At 42.5% G+C, this 17,389-nt stretch overlaps 1 protein-coding gene and 1 long non-coding RNA gene across 2 annotated transcripts; both read left to right on the top strand.

The window, feature by feature from the left end:
• The first annotated feature begins 912 nt into the window (after positions 1-912).
• On the top strand, positions 913-6,744 carry LOC127331784 (uncharacterized). Its single transcript, XM_051357978.2, has 6 exons — positions 913-1,242; positions 3,407-3,605; positions 3,717-3,823; positions 4,590-5,411; positions 5,498-5,650; positions 6,196-6,744. The coding sequence occupies exons 4-6, from the start codon at positions 4,989-4,991 to the stop codon at positions 6,577-6,579; spliced, it is 960 nt and encodes a 319-aa protein (XP_051213938.1). The 5' UTR covers positions 913-1,242; positions 3,407-3,605; positions 3,717-3,823; positions 4,590-4,988; the 3' UTR covers positions 6,580-6,744.
• Positions 6,745-12,861: 6,117 nt separating this feature from the next.
• LOC139835984 (uncharacterized) lies at positions 12,862-16,956 on the top strand. The gene is made up of 4 exons (XR_011751497.1): positions 12,862-13,132; positions 15,242-15,442; positions 15,554-15,660; positions 16,439-16,956. It is a non-coding gene; the product is annotated as an uncharacterized lncRNA (long non-coding RNA).
• The last annotated feature ends 433 nt before the right edge of the window (positions 16,957-17,389 follow it).

The raw sequence follows: 17,389 nt of genomic DNA, 5'->3' as shown, positions 1-17,389 counted from the left end.
GCAGCGCTGGCCGTTGAGGAGCGCAGGGACACCAAGGCGGGGCTCCGCTAGGAAGCTGCTGCTGGTAAAGGGGTGCTATCTTCGACGGCATCTGGCGATGCTACCAACCGCAGTGGAGAGTGCTACCTTAGGTACCTATTGTTGCTGCCGTCGGAGGCCGGCGTTGCTACCTTTGGCGTCTGGTAGAGCTACCAGCGGAGGGTGGATTTGCTATCTTAGGTGTTCGACGTTGCTACCGACGGTTCAAGGTGTTGCTACCTTAGGTACACGGAGTTGCTGCAACTTTTGGCGGCGCTGCTGCAGACGAGGTCTGCTGCATTGTCTCTGCAGGGCGAAACTACTAGTTTGCTTAAAGCGTTACACATTTTTGATACAATATAGACCTTTGTAAAAAATGTTGTGATGCAAATTTTTTGCTATAATTATTTTGTTGTTTTGCTACTTTAATATAGAAATTTTGCTATGAGGTCTTCGGCGAGGTCTTCTCAATTTTTTCCGATGATATTGGGTTTTGCTACATTACCACTTTTCTGCTACAATAGCATTTTTTTTTTGCTACGAGCTCTCCGGCGAGATCTCCGGCGAGGTCTCCGGCGAGCTCAGCCTTTTTATTTGATTTCGTGACTGGACCGTTTTTTGCTACAATGTAGCAAAAGCGGGTTATGTTTTTGCTGCCGGGAGGTATTTTTTTGCTACATTCAGCAAGAGCAAATCTGGCCGTCCAAGATGGCCGATCCGACGGCTGGCGACCCGGGGGCTGGGAAATCAAATCCCCCGGGGGACGCCCAGCAGTTTCCTTTTTGAAGCCCACATTATCTCCGATGCGGAGTCTAATTGTATGGGGAATTTTGCTAAAAAGAGGAGGAACTTGAATTTGAATAGCATACGAGAATTTGCCCTGCGTCTTCCTTCCCTTTTCCGGAGCGAGACGGAAAAGACCCAAATCCCGTCGTTTCTTTTCTCCCCGCACCGGCGCACCACCACCTGACTGACCCCAAGGGCGCCGCCGCCGTAGCCCCTCTTCTTCAGCGAGGTTCGTCCAACGGCGGGTTACTGTCTCCGCTCCCTGCTTCCATTGAGCACCCGGTGCAGGCTACGTCCTCAATCCCCGGGCAGGCCACGTCTCGTCAGCGGCGACTGCCGACTCCCGGCGCGCCTCTGCTCCTCCACCGTCCATCTAGTCAGCGGCGACCGGCGGCTTGACGCCCCACCGCCGCTGCCCTTCCTCATCACCTCCACGTGGTACGCATAAAAATCCCCATTTTCTGGGTGATCCTGATCTGTTCCCTTTCGGGGCTTTAACTTCAAATTTCTGAGTTAAATTTTGATAATACACACGATTTATGGATGCTATTGCACTAACTTATACTGGTTATCTAGTTTAATTGGGGTCGATTTCGCTATCGCTAGTCAAAAGTTCAGTGTCATGTGAGCTGAAACCTACGTTTCCTGGAGTTCAGTGCTCAGTTTCTTTATCACGGCCGAACGTTTGTATTCTGTCAGATGAAAGCTGAAATCATGTCAGTGCAAAGCTTTGAATTCAACTATTTGAATGTGTTTGGTGTTGAAATATGTTCTTCACTGAATTGAAAGTTGTCACGTGAAGTGTTATTTTTTTTCGTTCATCATCTTAGACGTGGCGCCATCTATAGCCAGCACTGGTGGCAGATCTCAAGATACATGAGGGGATGGACTGAGGAATGGAGCCATCACACCTTCTCTTTTTTTTCAGCATGAACCGTTGAGTTTCAGCGCTTCTGACAACCGCAAATGATGTCGGATATCGCTCATTTGAGATTGTTCAGAAATTAGGCTGCCTGTTTCGTAATCTATCGATTTCTCTATTCCATGACAAGTCGGCGCCCTGTTTATGTTGGAAGTAGAAGAATTATTCTTGAGAGAAGTCCATATTGCACCCTTGAACTTGTCCTAGAGTTCAGATTACAACCCTGAACTCTTATTTGATTCAACTTTCAACCTTGAATTATGAAAACCGTCCAAAATTACCCCTCACTCCATTTGGACCGGTTCCAAGCCAGTTTCTTTTTTGCCAGGTCAGCATCTTTTCCGTATCTTGGTCAAAATACCATGTACATGTATTTGCCCTCTTACATGCATGAGCTATGGATGCTGGAGGCCAGACCTGAATAGTGCCAGATCCTCGAAATAGGCTTTCGCCCCGCTATATTAATATAGCAACACCGATACAAGATGGATCATGTAGAAGAAATCTGCTGCGGCAGGATTGTGTAGCAGCAGCACAAGGCCAACAGATTACTTTGCACTCTGCTCTAGAGACTGAGACTTGAGGCAACCGGCAGTAGCAGCAGCACTTCATCTCTGTCTCACCATTAGGAGCACTTAGTATCGACAGTTAAGTGTTTACACCCACTCCAATACACTAGCTTAGTTAAATCAGAATCGCTGGCGAGTTGCATCCCTTCATCTTTCTCTCACCATTAGGAGCACAAGTCTCAGATTTTTAATATCTCTCACTTCCTCTGCAAATTAGCAACCGGTAGCAGCAGCAGCACGCATCTTCCATGCAGTAGCGACGACGCTTCTCCCCCCTCTACTGCTCCTGCACCCCTCCCTCTCTGCACCACCCGAGCTTTTCCATGGCAGGACGTCTCTACCTGAGCTTCCTCTCCTCCTGATCACCGTTACCTCGTCTGAGAGAGGAAGACGAACAGGATGAACCGGTACGAGGGGAACATGTGTTCTGATGTTAGTTTTACGAGATGGTGTATTGGTACATATACGAAAAAAATCCGTTGATGTGGCAACAAAAATCACCTCAAAACCTGTTAAAGTGATGGAAGGGTTTATTCCGAACGATTTTCAAAAGTTTAGGGTTGAAAGTCGAACCAAATAAGAGTTCAAGGTTGTAAACTGAACTTTAAGACAAATTCAGGGGGGTAATATGGACTTCTCTCTCTCATTATTCTTTGTGCGCGACTCCTTGTGTGAGAGGTAGAGGAGGCACCATCGCTCTTCTCCTGCCCCATGTCCTACTATCTTCTGGCCAGATCTCCCTGGAGATCGGCCTCCTCGGTTGAAGCGCGTCTCATGTAAGGTCTTAAAAAAATACTGTCTAGGCTTCATTTTCAAGCCGCACGTCTAGTTTCTTATCCAAATCAAAAAATAAGGTTGCTCTTTTGTGCCAACTCATCGATTTATGTATTGTTCATTGTTCCATCCAGTTCAGTGTTGTCCAAGGTCTTAGTGGGTGTCATCTCTTGACACAATGGGGCTCTAGATCTGGATACGTTCTAGTAAATATTTTTTTGTGCTGCTGCATACTAAGATGGACCTGTATATAGTATGTTGCGTTACAGTGTGCTATTTCTTCTTCTGCAATTAAACAAACTACATCTGAATGCTCTTTGTTCTTGTGCTATGGCAGTGGTCCCTTTGGTAATAAAGTGAACAGCGTCAGACAACGCTAAGACCCGCTGTCAATCTCATCATCTCCTAGAGTTTGCTACAGTTGCCTTCTCCAACTCATCGATGGCTTCCTCCTCATCCCCACGTCCACTCGAGCCTGTTGCTGACCTCCCATCGTCCTGCAGTCCTGCATCTCTATCCTCTGAAGTTTATAACTGGTAAGGCCTCAAGCAGCTTATACTTGTGTAGAGTCTGTAAATGTGTTGTAATTGCATTGATCCTTGCTCATTCTCTTGTGCTATATTGTGACCTTGTTGGGTGGGCTACAGATGTTGGATTAACTGTCTCTCATGCTGAAAGCAAGGTTTCACCTTGCCAACAGGCTGATGGTTCTCCAAGTGCTGATGTATTGGAGCCAGAGGTTACCCTTCCAGAGGTATGATGTAACTGCAACTAAAATACTCCCCCCGGACCAAATTAATGCTCTATGTCCAGTACAAGTGTACTCCTGAGCTGCGTCAGTTAATTAGGGCCGGAGGGAGTACTACTTTCCTTTTTTTCGGAAATAGATGAGACGTCCTAGAAAAGCAAAAAGTCAACTATTTTGTGTAAAACTTATAGTTTTTCATGTGAAATAGAATCATTATATTCGTCATGGCAAACATTGTAATGATGACATAATATATGCTTGCTATAACATACTTATGTGAAAAGTCAGTCAAAGCTGCACGTTGTAGGCTGTTCCCAAGACCAAAACAATTTGTATTTACAAACATAGGCAGTAATGCATTCTCTTATATTTTCTAATTTTTGGCATAAAGTAATTCAATGTTCAAATCATGTTCGCTTGATAACAGTAACTGAATTACTCCCTTTGATCCATATTACTTGTCGCTGATTTGCATGTATCTAGACACATTTTAGTGTGTTCACTCGTTTAGGCGACAAGTAATATGGGATGGAGGGAGTAAATCATTCAGTAATTTGTCGTAGAGCCCGAGGGCAAAACACCCCTACTCAAATTTTATTCAACATGAAACATAAAGTCCATTTGTAGCGCATGCCAGTTCTGAACTAGTAAAATGGACAATCCATTGGTACGCGCTCCATGGGGTGTACAATTGATCTCAATTAGTAATGTAGAGCAACAAGTCATCATGGCCAACTCTTCAATACTTAATTCTTGTAGCATGTTTCTGCAGGATATCCTTTGGAAGATACATGCACTTGTGCCAATGCAAGATGCTGCTCGTGCTGCCTGCTTGTCTCATAGTTTTCTTCACTCTTGGAGATGCTATCCCAAGCTCATATTTGATATGAGAGCACTTCGCAAACAAACAAAAGATTTTATCAACAGAGTTGACCACATCATGCAAAATCACTCTGGTGTTGGGGTGGAGATATTTAAATTGCAAACTCGCAATGATTTCAGTGTGCATCCAAGTTATCTTGATCGCTGGCTAGTAGTTGCACTTACGCCTGGGATCAAAGAATTTGTGCTAGGGCTCCCCATAGAAAACGAAATGTAGTACAACTTTCCTGGTTCACTTTTATCTCGCGAGCGGGCACACTCAATTCAGTATTTTCACCTCAGTAGCTGCATGTTTCATTCTGTAGGCAAAGTTGGTTGCTTGAGTAGTTTGAAGACTGTTCGTCTGCATGATGTTGGTATTACTGAGGAGGAGTTGTGTCTTCTTCTGTCCAATTCCTTCACGTTAGAGCATCTGGACCTCGAGTCCTGCTATGATATACGTTGCTTAAAGCTGTCACATCTTTTGTCGAAGCTTAATAGACTGGACGTGCGAGGTTGCAAAATGTTGCAGATGATAGAATGCAGTGCTCCGAAAGTCTCCATCCTTAATTATGAGGGCCCCACAATACCTATCTCTCTTGGAGATTCATTGCAAGTGAAGAAAATGCAGATGACAAGTACTGATGTGCCTAACCTGCTCCATTATGCTAGTACCAAGCTTTTATCCATTGCGCCAAATGTCGAAACTCTTTTTCTGTACTCACTTTATGAGGTTAGTGTTATCTTTCTTGTACCAGTTCAGTCATTTGTTGACCTAAGCTATAAATAAGTTCTAATCTTTGGGCATTTTTTTTTCAGAAAGTCAATACACCAATGGTTTTGGGTAAATTCCTTCACCTCGAGTATTTGGAGATTAAGCTTTTCATACCAAGTCGTTCTCCAGATTACGACTTCTGTTCTTTGGTTTCTTTTCTTGATGCTTCTCCCAACTTGAAGATGTTCGTTTTGCGTGTAAGTCATTCTTCATTTCCCTTTTTTTCTGCGAAAAATAATTAATAGATTATACCTTGCTTTATTATAACTAGACAGATTAGTTGGCCATCTTGATTTCTATTTGGTGAATTATCATGTACCTTTTCATGAAAAGCTATTTTTTTGTTACATCACTTTTATGCACTTGATACAACGAATTAGTGCATTAACTGTGATACCTTACATATTACCTTGGTAAACCCATTCTTGCTAAGAATCACTTGTTGGTGCTACTTTTCTGTATTGGATGCCCTTCATCCGAACTCTTACGGTAAATTAATTTACTACTATGTACTTAAAAATTTACTAATAAATAGTGTTCAAAAAATCGGCCGATTTAGTGATTAACTGGCCGATTAATCACTACTCGGTGGGTGACTGATAAGCTGATTAACTGATATATCTTGCCTATTAATCGCTAATTGCCAGCTGACCGGGCAGTAACAACAATTTCCTCAGCATTGAAAAATATTATGTGAGAAGTTTTGCTTAAGAAACTGACATTAGGAAGGCCACCCATTCAGGTGGAGGTGCCTACCATCGAACCTGGTTTGATTCCCGGAGTCCAAATTGGCGAAGACTTATTATTTGCAAGTTGCGTTCGCAAACACCGCCATCGCAAACTTAAAAGTGTGATCATCAATGGCTTTCGCTCTTGGAAGACCATGATTGAGCTAACGAGATGTATTCTTGATTATGCGGCGTCACTAAAGCATCTTATCCTGGGCACCACTAATGGGTATCATAGGAGGAGGTCTGCCAAGTGTTTCCCTTTGGGCAAGGATACACTTCTTGAAGCCCGAAAGGCTCTAGAAGCTATCATGACATACATTGAGGGGAAAGTACCTTCAAAGGTTAATTTTAAGGTTCTTGAGCCCTGCAAGTGCAATAAGTGTCAAGAAGTTTGAGTTACGTTATGCCTAGGTCTTTAATTATCTACATTGTTGCCATAGTTTAGAGTTCCTCAAAATTTTGCAATCTATTCTATGACATATATTTGAAAATGCTTTAAAGTTGTACTCATGTTATTATGTTCCTACTAGGAAACATGCCCGCGTGTTCAGCTAATATTAATAGGAGTAAATTATTCTCGTATCAATCTTGTTGCTCCGTGATAAAAATTTCTTGCCTCTATATTAAGCATACAAAAAGAAATAAATTAATGCATTTACATTAATGGCAATACCATCATGACAAATTTAAGTGCAAGATGATGCATAGTGCTCAGGGATTGCACTTGGAAATATTGGTCAATAAAATATAATTTTGCACACCTAAGTAATATTTTTTTAGACTATTCACAAAGCAAAACATGTATAGAAAATTAGAACCATTAGACAATGCATTTGTACTACTACACATTGCATCCATGAACCGAGTTTGATTTCAATCAAATAATATTACGCTAAGAATATCTATCATTGTCCCGATTTCAGGGGTAAGAACTTAATTAGCTGACACCAAGGCATCCAACCTTCTACCAATAGAACGAAAATTAATTTTTGCAATCAAAGAAGGGAAAAAACTATCTCACACACGAATCCAGCACCTCAAACCTCTCAGCCTTTACATTCATCACAATCAGATAGTAATGCCCATTGAACTGTTTAATATCTGGTGTTAGGTCTTGGAGCACTGGAAATGATATCTACAAGACCATAACAAACAAAAGGAACATGTATTGCAGTGTTAGTACAAAAAAGTAGTGATGATAGTTTGTGAGTAATAGTACATGTAACATGAAACAAAAAAAAGTTACCTGTTCTTTATGGTCTAGGCGACACTCAGGATCAAATTTAAATTGCTTCTTCACGAATCGGTCATGAATACAGTTAGTGTTCCTAAGCTTGTCCTACGTGCAGAAAAAGAGCAAATGTAAGCATTCAGAAAACAAAGATGGCACGTACATGAACAGAAAAGTAAAAAAAGAAGAAACAGTACAAAAAAGTGGTATGTGACTAACCGCGAGCCTTAGGGGCATCACATGCTTCTTTTGCTCCGCCAACTCAGCTGACACTACATGTAGTGCTATTTGGCAAGTTGAATTGCTTAGCCATTCACCGAGCCTAACAGAATCAGCCAAGTCCCAAAGATAGATAAAAAAAAATCCATAGTCAATGATTTTCTGTTTGTTCAACGCATCTTCAGTTTGACCTCCATAGGAACAAACTCTACTGTATACATCATTGGCAAATTTTGTTGCAACTGATTTTTTTATCATTTCGTACAAAAGGCGACTTCTGGTTTGCGGCTGGCTTGACAATTCTCTTTCTGTGAGCTTCAGGAACAGGAGTGTAGCTGTTGGGTCCAACTGATCTTTGTGAGGAGTCCTCAAAGGAATCTCAACTGTGGCATAAATCTTATCTAACGAGTCGCCACTCTCGTTACTAGATATAACAATGAGCTCCTCCTCCTTTGTGTCGAGACGGTTTGAGGGTTCTTGGTTAACTTGGGTTTCAAATCCAAGATCAAAACTTGGAAAATCATCAATTAAATCTCTGCGTTTTCTCTGCATTTCTGTTTCGACAAGAACTGGAGAGTTCCGGGCTTCATCCTCTGACACTATATTGCTGGTGTTGTTCACAGAATAAGAGGATGCACCTTTCTGCAAACAAACATTGACTGGTGCGTGTTCGATGATGTCTGATTTGTTGCTGCTTGCCCTCAATTCAGATGTAGCAAGCCTAGTCTACCTTCTGGATTGTTGAGGACTTCCTTGAGAAGTTATTGCTGGCTTCTTAGGAGACATTGACCTGGTCACTGGTCTCCTAGCAGATGGACTATACTGAACTGTTTCTGAAGGAGAAGCTACAGTGTCTTCATTTAATTTTGGTTGCTGAAAATGGTTTTCTCCCTGTAAATCAAATGACACTGACTTCTTTTTCCCTATCGAACTGCCTATTAACACAAACTTGGTACCACTACCATCATAATCTTGATCTTTGGACTGTGCATTTTGGCTGGAAGTTGTATGTTGGGAGGCAGAACCATATAAAACCTGCAGCTGGTTCAGAGCATTTGGGGTTGCTAGTTCAGTAAGTTGAGGTACATTACTTGACTGTGGATGTACAAACTGATCATCCAAGCAAACATCATCTTCATGTAAAGGAACTTCCTGTCCAAGAATGCTCTTGTTCAAATTATCTTCCTGAGCATTATGGTCTGCCACATCACCGGCCACTTCAGCTGCATTTTGTGGTACAACGTTGTCAACATCCATCATTTTTGCATGGGACTGATTTTGGTTTTCCTTGGGGCCTCCCAGCACCTCCTTGGTTGGAGCACGAGTAACTCTTCGCCTTTTCTGTTTCTTACTGCATGGCACTTCTTCTTGATTGTGTTTTGATGTCGTGCCTTCGTTACATCCCAGAGAGCGAATGAATGTGACCAACCCATCTTCGAAAGTAACGTACATGCTTACAACAACCTTTCTGCAATTCACAATATCCTGGAAACATGTGTAGAAAATAAATAAATTGGAGAACATAAGTTTTCTGTCACATCAAAAGAAATATACATCCTACCAACTGGAAAAACATAAGTTCTTGTCAGTATTAGCGAAAAAAGAACAAATGCTGACACAAAAAATGATAGACATGTTTAAGAAGATATTTAAGAACATATGCTGAGAACAGTAGGGTACAAAAAAATGCTGCAGTGCAACTAGAGGTACATTTGCTCACCTCTTCTGTGTGATTGCCCGTCAGATGGCGTTTTATAAACATGTCAACTTGCGAAGGTTCAGAAATGAACAATGATAAATTAACCCTGAAGCAAGTTTTCAACTGCAAAAGGAAGAATATCAGTACAAAAATTAATTTAAGGGACATTTAGCTGAGAGATGAAAAAACAATACACGAAATGTAAAATTAGAATGACGAAAACGTACCGGTAAGGCACCAAATGAACCATCACTACGTGTGTCCAAATCACATACAGTGGTGATCATCTTGTTTGTCCAAACTGAACAACGAGTTCCATCCAGTGGAACATCTAGAGCGTCTGTTTCCAATGAATCAACATATAGGACCTGCAAAGCACATTCAGAAAAGAAAAATCGTCTAAGTGTTGTCCTCAACATGATTAAGATAGAGGTTAAGATACGAAAGACAATACTGACCATGAGATAAGGCATACAAGCCTTGAACCAATTCTTCTTATCCTTTGCACTTGCAGTCTGGCATATGATGTCAATAATAAACTGAGCCCATTTCAAAGTACCTATGGCTTCTATATTCACAACTGACGGATAACATTTAGGACTAACTTTTATCCCAGTAGTAGGAGCAAAGACTGAGCTAATAAGGAATATTACAAATTTCCTCATGTATGAATCATCTGCAGGATTTTCTGGACCAAGCTCCTTCTCGACATTTGAAACATTTGGGTGTACTCCATTGTGAATACCAAACATCTTCAAAACCAAACAAGTGGCGTCAACGTTTGGGTGATAAGGAACATCAGCGCTGCCAACAGGGACACCTAAAACTCTGACAACCAACTCAGCATTGACTGGGATTATTCCTCTTCCTCCAAAATCCATACAGCATCTTACAAGATCAAAACAAGACATTAGGAAGCGGCAGAGCTCCGGCACAAGCTTGGACCACTTCATCTGAGCAATGTCAGCAAAAACTGATGTAGAAATCAATTCCATCTGTTTTGGTGTCATGCCCTTCCAGACACGAACAATTTTCATAGGAGATGAACGATTGAACAGAGAACTCTGACAAAACAGCAAAAGAAAAGGAGTGAACCCTGTCAGACCTATGACTAATTAACAAATTTTCACTCCAACATAATCATAGAGAATCAAAGGATTATGGATGGATAAGTACCTGGTTTTTCTTCTTAGTAACAACCATCCCCTCTTGATCATTATCCTCATCAACATGTTTATCATCGACAGCAACATCAACAGCTATATCTTCCAAATCGGCTAATGGCAAAGATGCACTTGGCACGTCTCCAACAACATCTGTCTTTGGTATCACCCCTGTTTCATCACCGAGATCACCCTGCACAGTTGATTTTAAGTGCAATTTGTTCCTCATTCTGCTGTACTTTGATTTCTCAGGTTTTGAACTCTTTGGAGTATGTTCAGGTCTCTACAAAAAGGAAGATGTAACTGTTTAGTCATCTGGGTAAGCTGTGATAGGAAAAAACCATCATGGAGTGAAAGCACATATGATATGATAGGCAAACATTCATACCATGATTGGTAGAAATGATTGGAAATGATTACACCTGCAAAAACATTAAAAATAATTATGAAAAATACATTATATAGTGCCATATACATTTTGCATGCACTGGATAAAAAAAATACAACATAAGCATCAGAAAAGATGTACAAAAAACAAATGTATATAGTTACTACTTTTTACATCCTAAAAGTAAAAAAGCGAAGCAATATGTCAAAACATATACATACAAAACAACAAGTATATGGCAATTATATGACAATTTTAAATGTGAACAATTATATGACAATTTTTAACATTATACAACACATTTGCATGGACATGAACATTGTACAGGATGTATATATCAACAAAAATTATAAAATTCCTGTGACTGCCATCATACTGCATGGTTTGAAAAAATAATAAATCATATAGAACAAATGTTACATGCAATTCAGATAATTTGCAAAATAATTACTACATCCTGTAGAAAATATGAAGAACCTCAGCAAATAATTACTACATCCTGCAAATAATTACTACATCTTGTAGAAAATCATCTATGAGGTCAGCAACTAAAAGTCACATGGCGTGTATTGAAAAATACATCCAACAGAGCATTCACGCATGCATTACTGCTAAATAGACCCAGGATGTATAAACAGCAAAAAATGAAGCAAACAAACTACATCCACCTCCTCTGTGCCTAAAACAGATGATATCATGGAAAATCGACCTCCTCTGTGCCTAAAACAGATGATCACATGGCGTGTATTGAAAAATACATCCAACAGAGCATTCACACATTACTGCTAAATATACCCAGGATGTATAAACAACAAAAAATGAAGCAAACAAACTACATCCACCTCCTCTGTGCCTAAAACAGATGATATCATGGAAAATCGAAAACCTAACGCATTCAGGAACGTAAGCAAAACGCGAAGAATCGTCTAATTGGAGGCGACGGCGCGTACGCAACTCCGATTGACTCCTAAGTGGAGGAGAAGAAGCTTAAACGAGGGGAAATCGACCTACATAACGAGCGAAATCCAACCCAAAAATCAACAGTAAAAAGCATGGACGAAGAACTCACCGACGGGGATGCTCTCCTTCGACGATGTACTCCACGGACCGGTCGGATTTGCAGCCCCCGCACCGCCGCGCCGCCGCCCAGCCGCCGAACGAACCTCCAAGCGCCGCGCCGCAGCGCCGCCGAACGAAACCTCCAAGCGCCGCGCCGCACCAGAACACCTCGATCTGCTTCTCCGCACCGACCGAGCTGCTACACGACTCGACCACATATGCTACTACATGATTTGGTCGGGGAGCTCGCCGCCGACGAGCCAGATACGGCGGTGGAGATCGGGAGCGGAAGGATTTGAGACGGGGAAGAGACGAGAGGCGACGGGGACGAGAATGGGGAGGAAACCGTAGCTGAAACGGCTCTCTCGACGAGAAAAGAAAAAGAAAAAAAGAAAAGAAGCCAATCATTTTGGACGTTAGCGGGGGAAGAATCTGGGACGCACGATTCTGATCCGACGGAGCGGACGGGGGAGCACCGTGTAAGGCTACAGAGTGCCATAGCATGTAATAGAATTGGGTTTCTTTTAGCCATGCTTCGCCAGCCAAACCAAAACTATGTGAGATAAGAGATTGTACATGTGGTGTCCTATGTAAGTGGGTGTATTATTGCAAAAAAAGACTAAAAGAAGAAAACACACAAGGACAAAAAAGATAATTTTTAAAAGATGAAAACCCAAAAAAAAAGCAAAAGTAAAATAAGAAAACAAGAAGGGTAAAGAAAGAAAAATAAATAAAAACCGTGCACAGGATTGAATCTCATTTTTGAAGCCCACATTATCTCCGATGCGGAGTCTAATTGAATTCGGATTTTTTGCTAAAAAGAGGAGGAACTTGAATTTGAATAGCATACGATAATTTGCCCTGCTGCTTCCCTTTTCCGGAGCGACCCAAATCCCGTCGTTTCTTTTCTCCCCGCACCGGCGCACCACCACCTGACTGACCCCAAGGGCGCCGCCGCCGTAGCCTCTCTTCTTCGGCGAGGTTCGCTCAACGGCGGGTTACTATCTCCGCTCCCTGCTTCCATTGAGCACCCGGTGCAGGCTACGTCCTCAATCCCCGAGCAGGCCACGTCTCGTCAGCGGCGACTGCCGACCCCGGCGCGCCTCTGCTCCTCCACCGTCCATCTAGTCAGCGGCGACCGGCGGCTTGACGCCCCACCGCCGCTGCCCTTCCTCATCACATCCACGTGGTACGCATAAAAATCCCCATTTTCTGGGTGATCCTGATCTGTTCCCTTTTGGGGCTTTAACTTCAAATTTCCGAGTTAAATTTTGATGATACACACTAATTATGGATGCTATTGCACTAGCTTATACTGGTTATCTACTAGTTTAATTGGGGTCGATTTCGCTATCGCTAGTCAAAAGTTCAGTGTCAGGTGAGCTGAAACCTACATTTCCTGGAGTTCAGTACTCAGTTTCTTTATCACGGCCGAACGTTTGTGTGCTGTCAGATGAAAGCTGAAATCATGTCAGTGCAAAGCTTTGAATTCAACTAATTGAATGTGTTTGGTGTTGAAATCTGTTCTTCACTGAATTGAAAGTTGTCACGTGAAGTGTTTTTTTTTTCCGTTCATCAACTTAGACGTGGCGCCATCTATAGCCAGCACTGGTGCCAGATCTCAAGATACATGAGGGGATGGACTGAGGAATGGAGCCATCACACCTTCTCTTTTTTTTTTCAGCATGAACCGTTGAGTTTCAGCGCTTCGGACAACCGCAAATGATGTCGGATATCGCTCATTTGAGATTGTTCAGAAATTAGGCTGCCTGTTTCGTAATCTATCGATTCCTCTATTCCATGACAAGCCGGCGGCCTGTTTGTGTCGGAAGTAGAAGAATTATTCTTGAGAGAAGTCCATATTGCACCCCTGAACTTGTCCTAGAGTTCAGATTACAACCCTGAACTCTTATTTGATTCAACTTTCAACCTTGAATTATGAAAACCGTCCAAAATTACCCCTCACTCCATTTGGACCGGTTCCAAGCCAGTTTCTTTTTTGCCAGGTCAGCGTCTTCTCCGTATCTTGGTCAAAATACCATGTACATGTATTTGCCCTCTTACATGCATGAGCTATGGATGCTGGAGGCCAGACCTGAACAGTGCCAGATCATGTAGAAGAAATCTGCTGCGGCAGGATTGTGTAGCAGCAGCACAAGGCCAACAGATTACTTTGCACTCTGCTCTAAAGACTGAGACTTGAGGCAACCGGCAGTAGCAGCAGCACTTCATCTCTGTCTCACCATTAGGAGCACTTAGTATCGACAGTTAAGTGTTTACACCCACTCCAATACACTAGCTTAGTTAAATCAGAATCGCTGGCGAGTTGCATCCCTTCATCTTTCTCTCACCATTAGGAGCACAAGTCTCAGATTTTTAATATCTCTCACTTCCTCTGCAAATTAGCAACCGGTAGTAGCAGCAGCACGCATCTTCCATGCAGTAGCGACGACGCTTCTCCCCCCTCTACTGCTCCTGCACCCCTCCCTCTCTGCACCACCCGAGCTTTTCCATGGCAGGACGTCTCTACCTGAGCTTCCTCTCCTCCTGCTCACCGTTACCTCGTTTGAGAGAGGAAGACGAACAGGATGAACTGGTACGAGGGGAACATGTGTTCTGATGTTAGTTTTACGAGATGGTGTATTGGTACATATACGAAAAAAATCCGTTGATGTGGCAACAAAAATCACCTCAAAACCTGTTAAAGTGATGGAAGGGTTTATTCCGAACGATTTTCAAAGTTTAGGGTTGAAAGTCGAACCAAATAAGAGTTCACGGTTGTAAACTGAACTTTAAGACAAATTCAGGGGGGTAATATGGACTTGTCTCTCTCATTATTCTTTGTGCGCGACTCCTTGTGTGAGAGGTAGAGGAGGCACGATCGCTCTTCTCCTGCCCCATGTCCTACTATCTTCTGGCCAGATCTCCCTGGAGATCGGCCTCCTCGGTTCAAGCGCGTCTCACGTAAGGTCTTAAAAAAATACTGTCTAGGCTTCATTTTCAAGCCGCACGTCTAGTTTCTTATCCAAATCAAAAAATAAGCTTGCTCTTTTGTGCCAACTCATCGATTTATGTATTGTTCATTGTTCCATCCAGTTCGGTGTTGTCCAAGGTCTTAGCGGGTGTCATCTCTTGACACAATGGGGCTCTAGATCTGGATTTGTTCTAGTAAATAATTTTTGTGCTTCTGCATACTAAGATGGACCTGTATATAGTATGTTGCGTTACAGTGTGCTATTTCTTCTTCTGCAATTAAACAAACTACATTTCAATGCTCTTTGTTCTTGCGCTATGACAGTGGTCCCTTTGGTAATAAAGTGAACAAATTCAGACAACGCTAAGACCCGCTGTCAATCTCATCATCTCCTAGAGTTTGCTACAGTTGCCTTCTCCAACTCATCGATGGCTTCCTCCTCATCCCCACGTCCACTCGAGCCTGTTGCTGACCTCCCATCGTCCTGCAGTCCTGCATCTCATCATCCGCTGAAGTTTATAACTGGTAAGGCCTCAAGCAGCTTATACTTGTGTAGAGTCTGTAAATGTGTTGTAATTGCATCGATCCTTGCTCATTCTCTTGTGCTATATTGTGACCTTGTTGGGTGGGCTACAGATGTTGGATTAACTGTCTCTCATGCTGAAAGGAAGGTTTCACCTTGCCAACAGGCTGATGGTTCTCTGAGTGCTGATGTATTGGAGCCAGAGGTTATCCTTCCAGAGGTATGATGTAACTGCAACTAAAATATTCCCCCTGGACCAAGTTAATGCGCACGGCCATATACTATGTCCACTACAAGTGTACTCCTGAGCTGTGTCAATTAATTAGGGCCGGAGGGAGTACTACTTTCCTTTTTTCGGAAATAGATGAGATGTCCTAGAAAGCGAAAAGTCAACTATTTTATGTAAAACTTATATTTTTTCATGTGAAATAGAATCATTATATTCGTCATGACAAACATTGTAATGGTGACATAATATATGCTTACTGTAACATACTTATGTGAAAAGTCAGTCAAAGCTGCACGTTGGAGGCTGTTCCCAAGACCAAAACAATGTGTATTTACAAACATAGGCAGTAATGCATTCTCTTATATTTTCTAATTTTTGGCATAAAGTAATTCAATGTTCAAATCATGTTTGCTTGATAACGGTAACTGAATTACTCCCTTTGATCCATATTACTTGTCGCTGATTTGCATGTATCCAGACACATTTTCGTGTGTTCACTCGTTTAGGCGACAAGTAATATGGGATGGAGGGAGTAAATCATTCAGTAATTTGTCGTAGAGCCCGAGGGCAAAACACCCCTATTCAAATTTTATTCAACATGAAACATAAAGTCCATTTGTAGGGCATGCCAGCTCTGAACTAGTAAAATGTACAATCCATTGGTACGCGCTCCACGGGGCGTACAATTGATCTCAATGAGTAATGTAGAGCAACAAGTCATCATGGCCAACACTCTTCAACACTTAATTCTTGTAGCATGTTTCTGCAGGATATCCTTTGGAAGATACATGCACTTATGCCAATGCAAGATGCTGCTCGTGCTGCCTGCTTGTCTCATAGTTTTCTTCACTCTTGGAGATGCTATCCCAAGCTCATATTTGATATGAGAGCACTTCGCAAACAAACAAAAGATTTTATCAACAGAGTTGACCACATCATGCAAAATCACTCTGGCGTTGGGGTGGAGATATTTAAATTGCAAACTCGCAATGATTTCAGTGTGCATCCAAGTTATCTTGATCGCTGGCTAGAAGTTGCACTTACGCCTGGGATCAAAGAATTTGTGCTAGGGCTCCCCATAGAAAACGAAATGAAGTACAACTTTCCTGGTTCACTTTTATCTCGCGAGCGGGCACACTCAATTCAGTATTTTCACCTCAGTAGCTGCTTGTTTCATTCTGTAGGCAAAGTTGGTTGCTTGAGTAGTTTGAGGACTGTTCGTCTGCATGATGTTGGTATTACTGAGGAGGAGTTGTGTCTTCTTCTGTCCAATTCCTTCGCATTAGAGCATCTTTTTCGAGAAAACGCAATGACATTGCGTTTCATTTCATTGCAAAGAAGAGTTGGTTACAGATGTTAGCCACCTCGGTGGCTTACAGATACGGGAATTCAGTGTACATCCCAGTCTGTGGGTAGGATATCGCGGAGGCCAGCCGCACTGGCTCTCGCCCAAAGCGTTGCTTCTACTCTAAACTGCTCACACACGCGCTGGACCGTAGGCCTCTCTCCCTCAAAGACGCAAGCGTTTCGGTGCTTCCAAATGAGCCAAGGGATGAGCAGCGTGACAGTGGCAAGACCCTTGCGCATTTGCTTCGGAGTTGTTTGCCTCGCCAAGATCCACCATTCGCTGAGCGAGGGCTCATTGTCAGGTGGCCTGCAGGTGAGCCTAAGCAATGCCAAGGTGTCATGCCAGACATGCCTTGAGAAGGGGCATGCTAGC

Source organism: Lolium perenne, chromosome 2 (genome assembly GCF_019359855.2).
Source record: "Lolium perenne isolate Kyuss_39 chromosome 2, Kyuss_2.0, whole genome shotgun sequence".
Classification (NCBI taxonomy): domain Eukaryota; kingdom Viridiplantae; phylum Streptophyta; class Magnoliopsida; order Poales; family Poaceae; genus Lolium; species Lolium perenne.
Note: the sequence above shows the minus strand (reverse complement) of the source record. Positions and strands in the feature narration are given on the sequence as shown.

Bases quoted from the DNA above. Each gene is read 5' to 3' on its own strand.
- LOC127331784 (XM_051357978.2), top strand. From the start codon at position 4,989: ATGTTTCATTCTGTAGGCAAAGTTGGTTGCTTGAGTAGTTTGAAGACT. The intron at 5,412-5,497 runs GTTAGTGTTATC...TTTTTTTTTCAG, and splicing joins TTCTGTACTCACTTTATGAG to AAAGTCAATACACCAATGGT. The intron at 5,651-6,195 runs GTAAGTCATTCT...CCACCCATTCAG, and splicing joins TGAAGATGTTCGTTTTGCGT to GTGGAGGTGCCTACCATCGA.